General features: G+C 42.4%; 1 protein-coding gene across 3 annotated transcripts in view; it reads right to left on the bottom strand.

The window, feature by feature from the left end:
- PHACTR1 (phosphatase and actin regulator 1) overlaps window positions 1-15,294 on the bottom strand; it is a 515,267-nt gene that overhangs the window by 479,130 nt on the left and 20,843 nt on the right. For all 3 annotated transcript variants that reach the window (XR_005722669.1, XM_040249267.1, XM_040249269.1), the window contains exon 2: window positions 11,802-11,948. Coding sequence is in view for 2 of the 3 variants with exons in the window: in XM_040249267.1 (XP_040105201.1) it covers window positions 11,802-11,948 (147 nt within the window). In the remaining variant the exon portion in view is untranslated. The remainder of the gene's footprint in view (window positions 1-11,801; window positions 11,949-15,294) is intronic.

Here is a 15,294-nt window from a genome sequence, read left to right as displayed (position 1 = left end):
TGGACATGAGTTTGAGTAAACTCTGGGAGCTGGTGATGGACAGGGAAGCATGGTATGCTGCAGTTCATGGGGTTGCAAAGAGTCGGACACGACTGAGTGACTGAACTGAACACTAAGAAGTGAAAAACTCCTGCAATTCACAAACACTTGTATAAATTCAAGCACTTTGTTTCTTATGAATGGATAATAATATCCTAGGGGGACCACATTTCATACAACAATGAGATTGACAGTGGAGGCATAAACATAATAGCCTCAGTTTATAAACAGGTAGGTGCTGTATTCAGTCTTTCTAGACTACTAGGCTGTAGTAGTTGAATATCTGGCCATGACAGAGGCAACATTTTAGATTAGAATTAGTCTATTTCTCGCATTTCTATTCCTGTGCTAGAGCTAGACATTTAAACTGTCCCATTCACCCAGACTTCATCTGTTTCTTGCCTTTTTATAGCATAGAGCTACTGGCAAGGCATTTTCACATTTGGTCCTCAAAGTGACAATGAAAATTAGACAGAGAGTGTTATCCCTGTCTTATAGGTCTTGATGATTCAGCTCATAAGTAGCAGACAGATACTGAAACAAGCAAATCTTCAAACCCATCACAACACCCTTGTGTTGATTACTCAGAGATGAGAAGGTATTCCTCTTGACTCTCAAAAGTCAAGAATCTATGATTTTTGATGTACTCCACTGATCTACATGGGTGTCTTTTTCAAAATGAGTGGCTTTGTTTTCTCTTTCTCCCTCTTTGTCTCACTCCTTTTTTTCCCATGTGTATCTTTCTCTGCTCTTCTTTTTTCTCTTTCCCTCACAACATCTCCTCCAAGTTCAGAGGATTCTTGGAAAGTCCAGTAGGTTTTTCCTAGGTAATAATTTCCATGTGGTCATTGGTAAAATACATTTCAAAGATGATCCATTCAACTCGACTCAGAGGATAGACTATTTTTAATGTAAATTTCCTTAACTTTCAGAGTTTGAGGGTGACATTTTTTCTCATCTGGGGCAAGTCCCATTCATTCTGAAGTGTAAAACCAAGAAGGAATGAGTGGACTAAAATTTAGTTAGGAAAATTTGTTCTTGATGTGAGACTTTCTGAATCTGTAGCTCATCTGGTCTTCTAAGATGTAGTACCTACCTAAAGGGGCATCTGGTCTTGTACAATGTGGTACCTAGAGAGGCATCTTTTTTTTTTTTTTTTTTGGTGGTATTTTAGAAGAATAGAACACAGGTGAGGCAGAACAGAGAAACATATGGAATAAAGGTGCTCATTCTTCACTTTGTGCAGTGAGTAATCACTATACGGCAGGAATTATTCTGTTCTTCCACGTTTAATAAGTTAAATACTCTTTAAAACCAACCTCCAATGTGGTCAACATTGTTAGTCCCATTTTACAAGTGAGAAAAATGAGGCAGGGTGAGGTTAAATGTCTTGCCTAAGGCCACACAACTAGTAAGTGATAAAGTAGGGATTTGAATCCCAAAATTCTAGTTCCAGAATATATCCCAGAGCCACTACTCTGCATCAAAAAATAACTTTTTCTCACTGCTTCTCTCTCTACCTTTGTAGAGCTCCACTGTGACTTTCGTCGTTCCTAGGCATGAGTTTGAGAAACTCCAGGAGATGGTGAAGAACAGGGAAGCCTGGTGTGCTATGGTCCCTAAGGTCACAAAGAGCTGGACACAGCTGAGTGACTGAACAACAAGTGCACATTTGTCTCTGTAGGCTCCTTTCACCACAAAAAGTTTTTAAACTATATTTTAATAAATATTACAAAATATTTATATGTATTGGTATAAAGAAAGTGAAAGTGAAGTGTCTTAGTCGTGTCTGACTCTTTGCCACCCTATGGACTGTGGCCTACCAGGCTCCTCCGTCCATGGAATTTTCCAGGCAAGAGTACTGGAGTGGGTTGCCATTTCCTTCTCCAGGGGATTTTCCTGACCCAGGGATTGAACCTGGGTCTCCAGCACTGCAAGTAGACACTTTACCATCTGAGCTACCTGGGAATAAAGACATATGTAAAACAGCCTAGATTAAATTTACTTTTTCTTCTGAGTTTAAAAGAAATTAAAACATTTTCAAGGGCCTCTAAATGTATCTTGAGTCTGAGCTCTGTGTCTACAGTGTCCAATAGCTAAGTTGGTACTGACCTTGGGAGTTTTCTTGTTTACCTTGACTTACCTCCAGGTAAGAGAATGAATTGCCCATACTCTTAGTGGGATAGCAGAAGTACTAAAGAGGGATTTCTTTGCAAAAGCTTTTTCTGAGTTCAGAGATCACTTCTAGAAAACGATCAATCAAGGAATTTTTTAAAACTGAAGGTTATATTATACAATCATTTAGATGGATTAAAAGGAGCATTTTCATAACAATAATAAGTTAGAATAAAAAGGCATGGGAAGGGATGAAATAGAAAACATCAGAGTACATATGGGACTTATATGGTACTTTGAGGAACATTTTGGGGCTTCCCTGGTGGCTCAGATGGTAAAGAATCCACCTGCAATGCAGGAGATCTGGGATGAATCCCTGGATTGGGAAGATCCCCTGGAAAAGGGAACAGCTACCCACTCCCGTAGTCTGGCCTGGAGAATTCTGTGGACAGAGGAGCTTGGCAGGCTACAGTCCATGGGGTCGCAAAGAGTAGGACACGACTGAGTGACTTTCACTTTCTTTCTTCAAGGACTATTTTATTCCAATTTTTGATATGTATGTGAGGTGATATGAAGTACACTTCTTATAGTGAATCCCAGCCAAACATTTTTTAAAATACTGAGCTAGGATGCATGCCTAGTTCAACTTCTTTCTTTCCCTTAGCCATGTTAAGTTTTCAATGGAACCTCAAAGCAAAGCTGATAACATAAGCTTGCTCTCTTGTAATAAATCATGGCCATTAAAAATATAGATTTTGATGCCATATAAAACATGATCTGAATTCCAGTTCTTCCTCTTATTCCCCTTATTAGCTTCATACCTTTGCTAAGTTATTTAAGCTCTTTGTGACTTAGTTCCCACATGGATAAAATAAGAAGAGCAATAATCATGCCAATCTCATAGGGTTATTATAAAAAGATAAGTGAGCAAATGCTGATAAAGTCCTCTACAAGGGCCCTATGTATGCTGACAACTCAATTATTTATTTCTGGACTAGACCTTATTTGAACCTTAGGCTTGTATAACTGCTTATTGGATACCTCCACTTGGATGTCTGGTTGACATCTCACACTTGCCAAGTCTGTCTCTGAATTCTCGATCACCACCGACCGCCCCCCACCCATTACAACCATGCCCCTAAATGGTCCTTCTATCCTTCTGGTTGCTCAAGCCAAACCTTGAGGTACTCTTTGCTCCTCTCCTCTCACAGCCCACATTCAATCCACTGCGGAAGCCTATGGGCTACACCTTCAAATACATACAGAATCTGACTATTTCTCACTGCTTCTGCTGTACCAAGCTGCTGAGACGGCACCACCTCTGGATTGCCGCAGAGCTCCCCAACCAGCTCCCTGTGTCCTCCTTGCTCCTCTACAGCCTATCCTTAACACAGCATCCCCAGGGAACCTTCTAAAATCTATTTCAGATCATGTTACTCTTGTGCTCAAATCCCTGCCTTGTACCACGTTTCAGCAAGAGAGGGCAGTGGCCCACAGGACCCTCTGTAATCTGGTGCCCATTCGTTCCCTCCGACCGCTTGATTCACTCCTCTGCAGCCACACTGGGCCCCTTGCCAGCCAGGTCCTCAACACACTTGACTTAGGGCTGTAACCCTGGCTTTCCCTCCACGCTCTCTGCCTTGTCTTCTACCCCATATTCACACTGCTCCTGTTCCTCTTCTTCAGAGAACTTTGTCCGCATTTCCTCTTCTCAGTGTTGCTTACCCTGCAATCCATCCCTTTCTTTGCTCCCATGTGCCTAACATTCTTATTTTGCTGTATTTATTTTTGCCTTATCAGTTAATCTATGAAATACTATGCAATGTACTTACCTATTGTACTGTTTATTGCCCATAACTCACTTTGAGAGGTTAAAATTCATGAGGATAAGAAGTTTCTGTTTTAATCAATAATGTATCCAAGGGTCTAAAATATTGTCTTAACTTCTAAATTAATATTTGTCAAATGAATGAATTCTATATATTATCATTTCATCTCACCTTCCTCCATCCTCTCCCCCACCCCTCAACCTCTAAAACAGGGCCCAGATGGAATAAGGGATAAATTCAAACAGAGTAAAGTTTCGTTTATATTTTTAATTAAGCCATGATGGCATCTTAAATCAACTTGTTGTCCTCTGACTGATAAACATTCATAAAAAAATGAGCTCTCTGTGTCTCCACGTGTGTGCTCAGTTGCTCAGTCGTGTCCAACTCTCTTGTGACCCCATGGACTGTAGCCCACCAGGCTCCTCTGTTCATAGGATTTTTCAGGCAAGAATACTGGAATGTGTTGTCATTTTCCAGGGGATCTTATCAACCCAGGGATTGAACCTGCCTCTCCACATCTGTGGTTGGTAGAATCCATCAGATGCAGAACCATGGATACAAAAGGTCAACTATACACTGAATCTTCACATCTACAATTACAGCCCAGGTATTTACTAATCAAAGATTATGTTACTGTGTTGTAAGTAGAAGGTATATAAATGTGAAAAGATCAATAGGAAACCTACAGGCTTTTACACAAGACTTGCCATCATAAATGTTAAATAACTACTAGCATGAGATTATTCCTGGTGCCCTTCGATAACTTGAGTAGAAAATCATGTGAATGAATCCATCATCATTCAAAAGGCCACAAAATTGATTTTGTCTTTTATTTTAACCATCCTTCATTATATAAAAGACTTATAAATTAAAGCAATTAAAATGTCAAAATGGCCCACACCAATCATATTCACTTTATCACTGACTAAAGTGGAGGGGGAGAATTATGAAACAAAATATAAAAATTCTAGAATTTTTCTTGTATCATGCAATGAGGAAAAACTGATATCTATTATTTGTTCCTTCAGGCCCTCTTCCACTGGCTATAATGTATGTCTCCTTTTTCGTCTTATTAAGTCAAAGAGGAAAAATAGGTCTATAACTTATCATCTCTCTCTACTTGAATTTTAGTTGTTTTACTTGTACAATAAATAATGATGATGAATCAAAGTTGCATATATTAAAGAATAACTTCATAAGTAACTTTAAAATATCTTTAATCAGTATGAAAAGGTATGCATAAAAATCTATCTGTGCACCTATTCTGACCAATAGTTTATCTGCCCCTGTCAGCTTATATGCCTGTGAAGAAAAACAAAACAAAGTTCTTCATAGTTCATGGTCAAGTTTCATAACAATGCTGAGAAGTTAGGAATTCCAAAAGGGTACATTTCACCTTGACTGAATCCTGCCAATTAGCTAGTCTGCATATATAGTTCCCTTCCCTGGTAATTTAAAAGGATAAAGGGAAAATATAGATCTTATAGGTATACTCATTTCATTTTAATTACAAAACAACAAGCTACAAGACTTAAAATGCCAACTGGGAACTGGGTTAATATTTAGTTTTCTGCCTGTCCATTTATTGTTAAGATTTCTCTAATTCTATATTCAATCATACAACAAATACTTATAGAGCATCAATTCTGTTAAGGATTCTAATCCCTGGATATTCAAATTAAAATATTTTATTAATATGGTACATGTAAATATGCCTTCTAGCAATTCTTAGTTATTACCAAAAAGTTATTTTAAATGTTTATAATATATATTATTTTAGTTAAACTTATTTTAATAACTTAGCTTTGATCAAATGTTTTAATTCATATTGAAAATTGTGCTCTTCTATATGTTTTACACCCTGGAGAAGGAAATAGCAACCTGCTCCAGTATTCTTGCTGGGAAAATACCATGGACAGAGGAGTCTGGTGGGCTACAGTCCATGGGGTTGCAAAGAGTCAGACATGACTTAGTGACTAAACCACTACCACCATACGTTTCATACCATAAATAAGACTGTACATAAAATCAGTGGCATAGTACATATTCATTAGTGCAGACAGAAGTGCTAGTTAGTACACACAATTTTTTTAGATAGGATGGGACTTCTGAGATTTAAGTCTCAGTTCAGTTCAGTCACTCAGTCGTGTCCAACTCTTTGTGACACCATGGACTGCAGGATGCCAGGCTTCCCTGTCCATCACCAACTCCAGGAGCTTAAATTCATGTCCATTGAGTCAGTGATACCATCCAACCACCTCATCCTCTGCTATCCCCTTCTCCTCCTGCTTTCAATCTTTCCCAGCATCAGGGTCTTTTCCAATGAGTCAGTTCTTTGCATCAGGTGGCCAAAGTATTGAGATTTCAGCTTCACTGTCAGTCCTTTCAATGAATATTTGGACTGATTTCCTTTGAGATTGGCTGGTTTGATCTCCTTGCAGTCCAAGAAGTCTAGCTTTAAGTCTAGTTTAGTCTAGATTTAAGTCTAGAGTTGAGTGAGTCAAACTCAGAAAGGTTAAATGACTTGCCTACAGTTTTAGAGAAAGAGAGGCAGTAGAATCAAGTTCTTCTGACTCTTGATTCTAATTTTTCATATAAAACACAACTCCATCACCTTCCATGAAATTTAAATAAATGGGCATATACAGATAAACCAAACAAGAAACTTAGAATTCAGTGCTAATAGCAAATACAATATTAAGATGTTAAAAAATTTTTTTAAGAATGCCCAGATCAAAAGATCCTAAGACAGTTTAACCTGCAACTCATATTCTGTATTTGAGTTATCTCATAAATGTATGAATTGCTGTTGAAACAATTACTTGGTAAGCAGCCAAGCTAAATATTTATGGCAAAGAGTTTCCCATTTCCTCTTGGCATTAATTACTCACTTTTCTGTGCTTTGTGTATTTTATTTATGTTACCTGGAGTGGTCTTCATTAGTACGACTTTAATGCATGACATAGTGAGATTACCAGGTTAGCTAGTTTTCCCAATGACACAGAAAAAGGGCAGGCACTCAGAAAGCCCCACAGTCGAGGCCACTGGTCAGTTATCTGGTTAGCCACTTGGATTCTGGCTGTGAAGTGAAGTAAGTTAGTCGCTCAGTTATGTCCGACTCTTTGCAACTGCACGGACTGCAGACTGGGCTCCTCTGTCCATGGGATTCTCCAGGCAAGAATACTGGAGTGGGTAGCCATTGCCTTCTCCAGGGGGTCTCCCTGATCCAGGGATTAAACCCTGGTCTCCTTCATTGCAGGTGGATTCTTTACTATCTGACCCACCAGGGAAGTCCCTAATGAATGCTAGAAGCAATACTTTAAAGGAGATTTTGGGCCTACCAAATAAAAGTCAGGCCCATATGATCTACTTTCAATTTGGAATCAGTAAGAGAAATAATGTGAGGGATACATACATTGTCATTCTTCAGGGAAAGCTTGAAGGGGATGTCTACCAAGACCTTTACACTGGTGAAATAATCTTGGTTCAGCATGGCAATATTCACAATTTTGCCTAGAGACAGTCCTCACAGCTAAAGGATAATAGCACATTCTGGGATGCCACTTCTCAATATCAAAGACATTTCTAATTCAGCTAAAGGATAAAGGTTCTTCCTCCTCAAGAAAGGTAGGAAAGGGATCTCAGCTTAAACTGTAACATACTGACCCATCTCCTCCTGTAGGTAGTCAGAGAAAGCTAAGTTTGATTGCAGTTTTCTTCTGGGCCTGAAATAGTGGAGGAGATCAATGGAAGTCAAAAACGACTGTCCCTGGCTTTAGTTCCTAACATCAGAAACTAGAACAGATCTCAGGCTTCCAAAGAGGATAAGCATTCTGAGGTTGCCCGTGCGATTAATTTAAAATCTCCTACATACATACAAAGCAATTCTGCAATGTCAACAGAGGTTAAACGTACTCATGATTAGAGAAGTACTTATTTTCCTAAATAGTGCAAAATACTGGCTTTGTGTTTTAAACAATCCTAAATCATCAGGATGACTAGCTTTCCTTCTTTTGACATCCTTTATAGAAGTTTTAGATGTGGTTAAATCTTTTATTTATCATAATATTGTCATTCATTTTGGTGTGTAATTATGGAGAACCTTTCCATTTCAGTATCTTCTATGTATCAAACATTCTTTTATATATTGTTAATACAGAGATAAATAAATACAATAGAATAAACTGGCCCAAAGAAAAATATTTGCCAGATGAGCTGCAACTCTACATTGCATTCATTTCATTGCAGTGAATCAATGACCTCACAAGGCAGAGCAAGTTCTTACAAGCTAAATGTCAGTAATGTTCATTGCTGAGTGAGAACACAATTAGAAATACTTGCTACTAATAGTGTGAACATACTCTTCTGTTACACGATGTCCTTTTAACACATTTTAATTTCTCAGGAAAAAACTTCTTCCAGGGTTTTAAATGAGGTCTAATGTGTCTGGGTTACTTTCAGCAAATACATTGGCTTAATTCTCTCTAGCATGCTATCTTCAGCAAACAAGCATCTACCAAGGTTTGTGTAATATACTAACTGCTAAATAGAAGTCAAAACCTACAAAAGGGGCTCTTTTAGAAAAATAAAGTCATGGTTCAGAAAAATTTTTGTTCTCTACACTCTCAATTTAGGCTGAATCTTGAAATTAGCATCTTCATAAAGTGCTGAAAGACCCACATTTTGGTGCTATTCTTTGACTGACTTGGGACTGTAGGTGAGGGATTATATCTTTCACTCATGCTGTGAAGTTATTTCTGAAATGATGTTATTAAGTACCATCAAGGACAAGGTGTAGTTGAAGAAATGCTTAAGAATTTAATCAGTATTTAAAATGCCCCAGTCTACTTTATCTGGCAAGTGTACACATTAGTTTTAAGGGATTTGGTCCACAAATGATTTCATGATGTCCAAATAAAATGAATATGTGTATATTTATTTCCTTGAGTGATTACTAAGCCTCTCAAATATTAAATGTGGACTTATATAAAATGAGTAGGTGTAAGAAGGCGAATCCTAAAGACAAACAGTTTAAACCAATAAAGAATTTCTCTGGAAAGAATAAAGAGTAAGTGACTAGGGGTAGGAGAGGAGCAGGAAGAAAGGGCGGATGAAAGCTTCCTCGCTTAATTGTTTATAAATTGTTGTTAAGAGACAAAATTCTCTCTATGCCCAGATTATGTAATTTATCCAAAGTGTGCAGGCTCTTCTGTTCAGCAATGCTGATAATGACACTAATAGTTTAATTACAACTTGCTGCTCAAGGAGATAAACAAGGCTGTTTGCTTTTTAAGCCAGGGGTTATAATTACTTTTAAGGGAGGGGGAAAAGAGCATCTGAGAGTAGATCTTACTGTGTCAGGAAAGTAACTCCAAACCAGCTGGAAAACAAAGCCCTGGGAGTAAGCAGCCACCACAAAATTAGAGCAAAACCTCCCGATCTGAGCAGTGGAGCAGTAGGCGGGAGGTGTAGTAAACAGGAGGCACATGTAGGTGGGCAGGGATAGAAAAGTTTTTGGAGGCCAGTCAGTGAGTACTTTCCCTGGGATTCCATCACCAAGGCACTAAGCACCGTTCCCCCCCCCACCCCCCAACCCCTGCCGCCCCACCCTCTCCTCAGCTGTCCAGCTCCTTGTCAGGTCTCTGTCACAACAGCCCTCAGCTTCAGCACCACCAAGAGGACAGCTCCCCAACCAAAGAACACAGCCCTCAGCAACCACCCTCCCTCATTGACAAACATCCTTCCCACCACATTTCTTTCTTACTGTTGTCTTTCTTGACACTGTGCTTTTAAGGGTATTTTCTAAAGGACATTTGGAAGGGACTGGGAGCCTGTTTGGCCTGTTTATTTCCAGATGAAAAGGAGACGAGTCCTCTCTGAAAAGTCCAGCCTTTTCATTGGCCTCCAGAGCAATTTAACCAGAATAAGACTGCAAGTCACTGGCTTGAATCTGGTGGCAGAATGGTTCAGCCTAACCCAGCACTAACAGAAACTTGAAACTCTTTTTTCATGCTTTATTTTGTTTTGTTGTAAAAGCACCAGTAGTAGGTGAACAACCTTTAGTAAGTGTCTCCTTGGCCCCTTTTCTTCTCTGCTAAGCCAAAGATGTTAAGGGAATATACAGGAGTTTGGTAAAAAAAAAAAAAAGGAGTGATCCTTAATATCTCTGGGTTGGAAACAACCTTTATCCTAAAAGGAACTCTTCTCAGTCCTTTCCAAGAACCCTCACAGTCATATTCTGAATCTAGAACATACAAGTGAAGGATTAATGGTTCCAAATGGAGATCACAGGCTACTACTGTATGTCACAAAAACCATCAAAGCTTCCTCCAATGAAGTCTTCTTTTCCCCAGTCACAAATCCAGAGGCAAACATTCCAGAAGTGACAAGAAAACAAAGGGTTAAAAAAAAAAAAACCCAAATCACCAAAATAGGAAAAATTACACTCCAAAGAAGTTGGCTACTTCGGCACACTCAGTTACCATCCCACCAGTCATAGGATATGGTTCTTTAGCAAACACATCTTGTTTCTCTATGTAGAGATTTCTCCTTCATTCATATTTCTCAGTAGTGAGTAAAACAGTCATTATTTGAAGTTTCTCTTTGCTCCAGCATCCACATACACACATATACTTTGCTTGATTCAGTTCCATTTTCAAGGGTTTAGTTTCCTAAAGAAAAAGGTATCCTTTTCTTCTTAAAATTATTTTGAAGGAGCATTTTCAGGAAAATGCCCTCACTCTTTTTGCATTGGAGTTGCTAGAATAGTAAGGAATTCTAGAAAGGAAGAGACACAAACTTGGGGGCCGGGAGGCAGGGGGACTTAGCAGTCTTTTAGAAAAGTTAGTGGCGAACAACTTCCTCCTGGTGACAGGGACCCTGTACTAGGATCAGGAGGGGGCAGGGGCAGTGTGCCCCTGAATCTGGAGCAACAGCAGCATCAGTGGAGACCGCGGACACTGCTGCGTCCTTTCAGGCAACCCTGACAGGTCTCAGCGGACACAGTTTGACTCCCTGAGTCCCTCAGTCCTTTCTTGGCTCCTTTCTTCCTTCTTTCCTCCGTCCTCCCTTCCTTTTCCTTCCCATCCTTCCAGTATCCGCCTCTCCTCTCCCCCTTGCTTCTTTCCCTCCCTCCTCCGCCTCAGTTACCCTTTTCACTTAATCCCCTGGGCCACCTTGGGTACCAGTACCACTGACAGCTTCCCGTCACCCCACGTGTATCCCACAGACCATTTTATTACTATCATCACGATGGTTGCTTGCCAACTGCTGGGTCCGGTTCCCAGCTGTTAAACGCCACCCCCTCGTCTCTCCTCACTCCAAAGCCGCAGCAGTGGTATCAACCCAGCAGAATCACCAGAGTCTGAATGTCACCAACAAGTTCCACCCGGCGGTAGCAGCCCCACCAGCAAACCACACCAGCGGAGCCTGGCCAGCCCCCTCCGCCCACAGCCGGCGGCGCTCGGGCAGGCGGACCCGCGCTCCAGGCTACGCCTACGATCTTTGTTATCGGTGACAGCACTCTCTTCTCTTCAAGGAAGGGGAAAGCCCGGCGTGTGATTCCCCGGCGGAGGCAGGGATCCACGCGCTACCCTCCCCCACCTTCGCAACACACACACACACACATACACACACACCTCCTCACCCGGCACACAAAGAGAGCGAGTGCGCGCCGGGGACCAGCTGGGTAGGAAGTGGGGCGGGATGGGGGCGGGGGGCGGGCTGGGGTACCAAAGGAGGGGCTGGGGGCTGAGCCAGCCGGGGAGGAGGGAAGGGAGCCGGGTCGGGGAGAGAGCGGGGCGCGCGCTCCGTCCTCACCTGCCCCCAGGTTAAAGGAGATCCTGGCCTCAGCGAGGTACGGCGTGTCGCTCTTGGAGCGGACTCTTCTGATGGGCCGCCGGTCTATATCGTCCTCCGAAGATGCCGCCATTAAGGTGGGAGGCAGGAGCAGGGTCGCCCGGCGAGCTGAGAGGGAGAAGGAGATGGAGAGAGAGAGGGAGAGAGGCGGAAAAGGGGAGGGGTGGGGGGGAAGGAAGAGGCTCGCACACAGGGACGGGGGGAGGGGAGCGGGGGCGCGGAGACGGGGGGGAAGGGGCCGGGGGGGGGGGGGGGGGGAAGAGAGGGAAAAAGGAAAAAAGATTTAAAAAAAGGAGAGAGAAAGAAAGAGAGCAAAGGAGAGAAAAGGGTGAAGGGAGAGAAAGAAAACCCGTTAAGGATTTGTGGACTGGAGCAGAGATCATGCCCTCCCTGGCTGGCGCTCGCCCCCACCCACCCCTCTCACCCCCAGCTCCTCTCCCAGCCCCAGGGCCAGCGGGTCGGTGCTGCAGACGGACGCCGCCCCGCCTCCTTCCTGCAGCCCCAGGTTGCAGCTCTTGGCCCAGAGAGGAGGATGCGAAAGGGAGGACTCCAAAGATGCCCCGTCAGCACTGTGTCCTCTCCCGCCAAATGCACTTACCCACGCTTCTCAAGTGCACACGAGGGTCTCCTTAACCCCCAGGATTGTCTGGTCCAAGGATGCCCAACCAGACAGCCTAGCTTCAGCTTCCCTTGCATGCCATTATTAGTCCTGGGGTGCAAGCCTAGTCCCAGCTGGTCAGGGAAGAGAACAGGATAGGCTAGAGTACCCCCTGCGCACCCTCTTTCCCAACTCTGGAGCTCAGGTAGAGATGGAACCAGATGTGGAAGCAGGTACAACTTTAGGAGTAGGTTGCCTGTTAAGTTTCTAGATTTGCTATTTTGAATGTAGACTAGTATGTGCTTAGGCGCTCAGTGGTGTCCAACTCTTTGCGACCCCATGGACTGCAGCCTGCCAGGCTCCTCCGTCAATGGGATTCTCCAGGCAAGAATACTGGCGTGGGTTGCCATGCCCTCCTCCAGGGGATCTTCCCAACGCAGGGATCCAACCCAGGTCACCCACACTGCAGTTGAATTCTTTACCATCTGAGCCACCAGGGAAGACTAGGTATATTCACCAAGAATTGAGTGGCTTTTTTTTTTTTTTTTGATGTGGACCATTTTTTAAGCCTTTATTGACTTTGTTATAATATTGCTTCTGTTTTATGTTTTGGCTTTTTGGCTGCCAGGAGTTTGGGATCTTAGCTCTCCCACCAGGGATCAAATCTGCACCCCCTACCTCGGTAGGCAAAGTCTTAACCGCTGGCTTGCCAGTGAAGTCCCCCCAGTGGCTTTCTTAGCACTACTGATTTTTAGGATATGTTTATCTCTATGGAAGTACCCATTCATTTCGCCTTCAGGTTTTGATTCGGTGATTTACAGCATGCATAGTGGTCTTTGGATTGGACGTGTAGTCTCTGTAACTCTGTATCATTGTTTCTGAAGGACAGGCTGAAGATCAAGGGCACCTCACATTTCTTTGAATGTCTGCACTGCAACCTTCCCCTGTTATATGGTAGGAACAGCTAGAAAGGTTTCTGGAGTGTGAGTCAGAATGGTTTTGATGCTCCTGCTGAACCTATTGATGGGCTCAACTCTTTGATGTTTGTCTTCTGGCAGCTTCAGTCCCTTGGTCTTTTGTGGCCGGATGTTGCCACATCTCTAACAGGAGCCCACCTGGAGTACAGCGGTAAATGCTACCTTCATCCCCTTCCTGCTACAAAGGAAATCTCAGTGTCAAGTCATGCCTTTCAGTCTCAGAGGGTGAAGTGCCGCTTCGGCTCTGCAAAACTCCCCTCTCCACTCCAGCTGTCAGTTCTAACTCTCGTCCTGTACCCTTGCACCTACCCTAGACTCTTCAGCCTCTTCACATTGGTCTCTTACTTCACATGTAGGTAGTAACTCTTCATCTGCCTCCTCCTTGACGCTTCTTCAGTCCCCACCATACGATTTCTCTCCCAGTCTGTTTAACCTTCCCATGGAACTCTTGGCCCCAGAGGCTCCATTTTTTCACTCCTAATCCCCTCCTTGTATCCCTACCTCTACTTTTTATTCCCACCACTCAGTCACAGTTACTTTAAAAGTCATCAATACCCTTACAACAATTAGGCCCATTTCTTTCTTGAGTAATGTATCCTTCTTGAAATAATCCTTTCCTTTGGCCTCCCTGTACTAGGCTACCTTCCTAATCACTGAATTTCTCATAGTTAGCCAATTCCCAGCATTTAATTTTAATTACTTATCCTGGCTTTCAGGGCCCTTTACAACCTGATTCCCATCTGTCTTTCCTAAGTCATCTCCCATTGTTTCCCTCCAGTCTGTTCAGAGTTGTCCCCACAAGTCTGACTCATTTCTTCATCTGGACCTTTCCTTGTGTTGTACACCACAAATTTCTTCCCAATAAGCTTTTCATGTTCTCCCTCAGGAATGTGAGATGACTGGCCCACTAGTCTTTGGCATGAATCCAGTACAGAGTAAAAGCTCAATAGATATTTTTTAATAAAAGAAGGGAGGAGAGAGGGAAAGGGAGGGAGGGAGGGAGGAGAGAAGAGGGAAGCAAAGAGTAAAGGAGAGTTATACAACTAATGGGTCAATGAGTAGCTGAAATGGGGACAAAACCCATTTCTACCTGGTTTCAAATCCTGTTCTTTAACCAGTATAATTGATTTGCTAAGTGCATATATATATATATATATATATATATATATATATATATGTTGACTATCCACATTTTAAATTCATTTTTCTATGATATTTGTCTCTTTATCATGTCCCATTTTTCTCTGTTAAACATAGACTAAAAATGGATGCCTCCCATCCCAGGAGGCACAACAGGGGTGTTTGGCTCATGAAATGAACAATGAAGGTTAATGCTTTTAGATGACTAATCAGGCTGCAAACCAATATTATGATCATAACATGTAGGTTCAAGCTCTTGAGGAAGTGCAAAAGTAAGGAAATACACTATGTAAACTATACACTGTATAACTATGCGTGCATGCTAGTTGCTTCAGTCGTGCCCTACTCTTTGCGACCCCGTGGACTGTAGCCCACCAGGCTCCTCAGCCCATGGCATTCTCCAGGCAAGAATACTGGAGTGGGCTGCCATTTCCTACTCCAGGGGATCTTCCCAACCCATACCTCTCTTTGAATGAATGCATTGCTATTATTATTATTATTTTGCCTGCGCCACATGGCGTGGGAGGGGCCTTAGTTCCTTAACCAGGGATGGAACCTGTGCCCCCTGCAGTAGAAGCCCTGAGTCTTAACCACTGGACCACCAGGGAAATCCCTAATGCAGTGCTATTTGATTATTCAAAAAGTTTGGGATTCCCCACCCTCTTGACTTTTCATTCATCAGCGTTGCCTTTATCAAAAAACAATAAAGACATCTTTAACTTTTCTAGTCTTAGCTTTC

The sequence above is a fragment of the Oryx dammah genome, unplaced genomic scaffold (assembly GCF_014754425.2).
Source record: "Oryx dammah isolate SB20612 unplaced genomic scaffold, SCBI_Odam_1.1 HiC_scaffold_11, whole genome shotgun sequence".
In the NCBI taxonomy this organism is placed as follows: domain Eukaryota; kingdom Metazoa; phylum Chordata; class Mammalia; order Artiodactyla; family Bovidae; genus Oryx; species Oryx dammah.
This window is presented reverse-complemented; position numbering and strand designations above follow the sequence as displayed.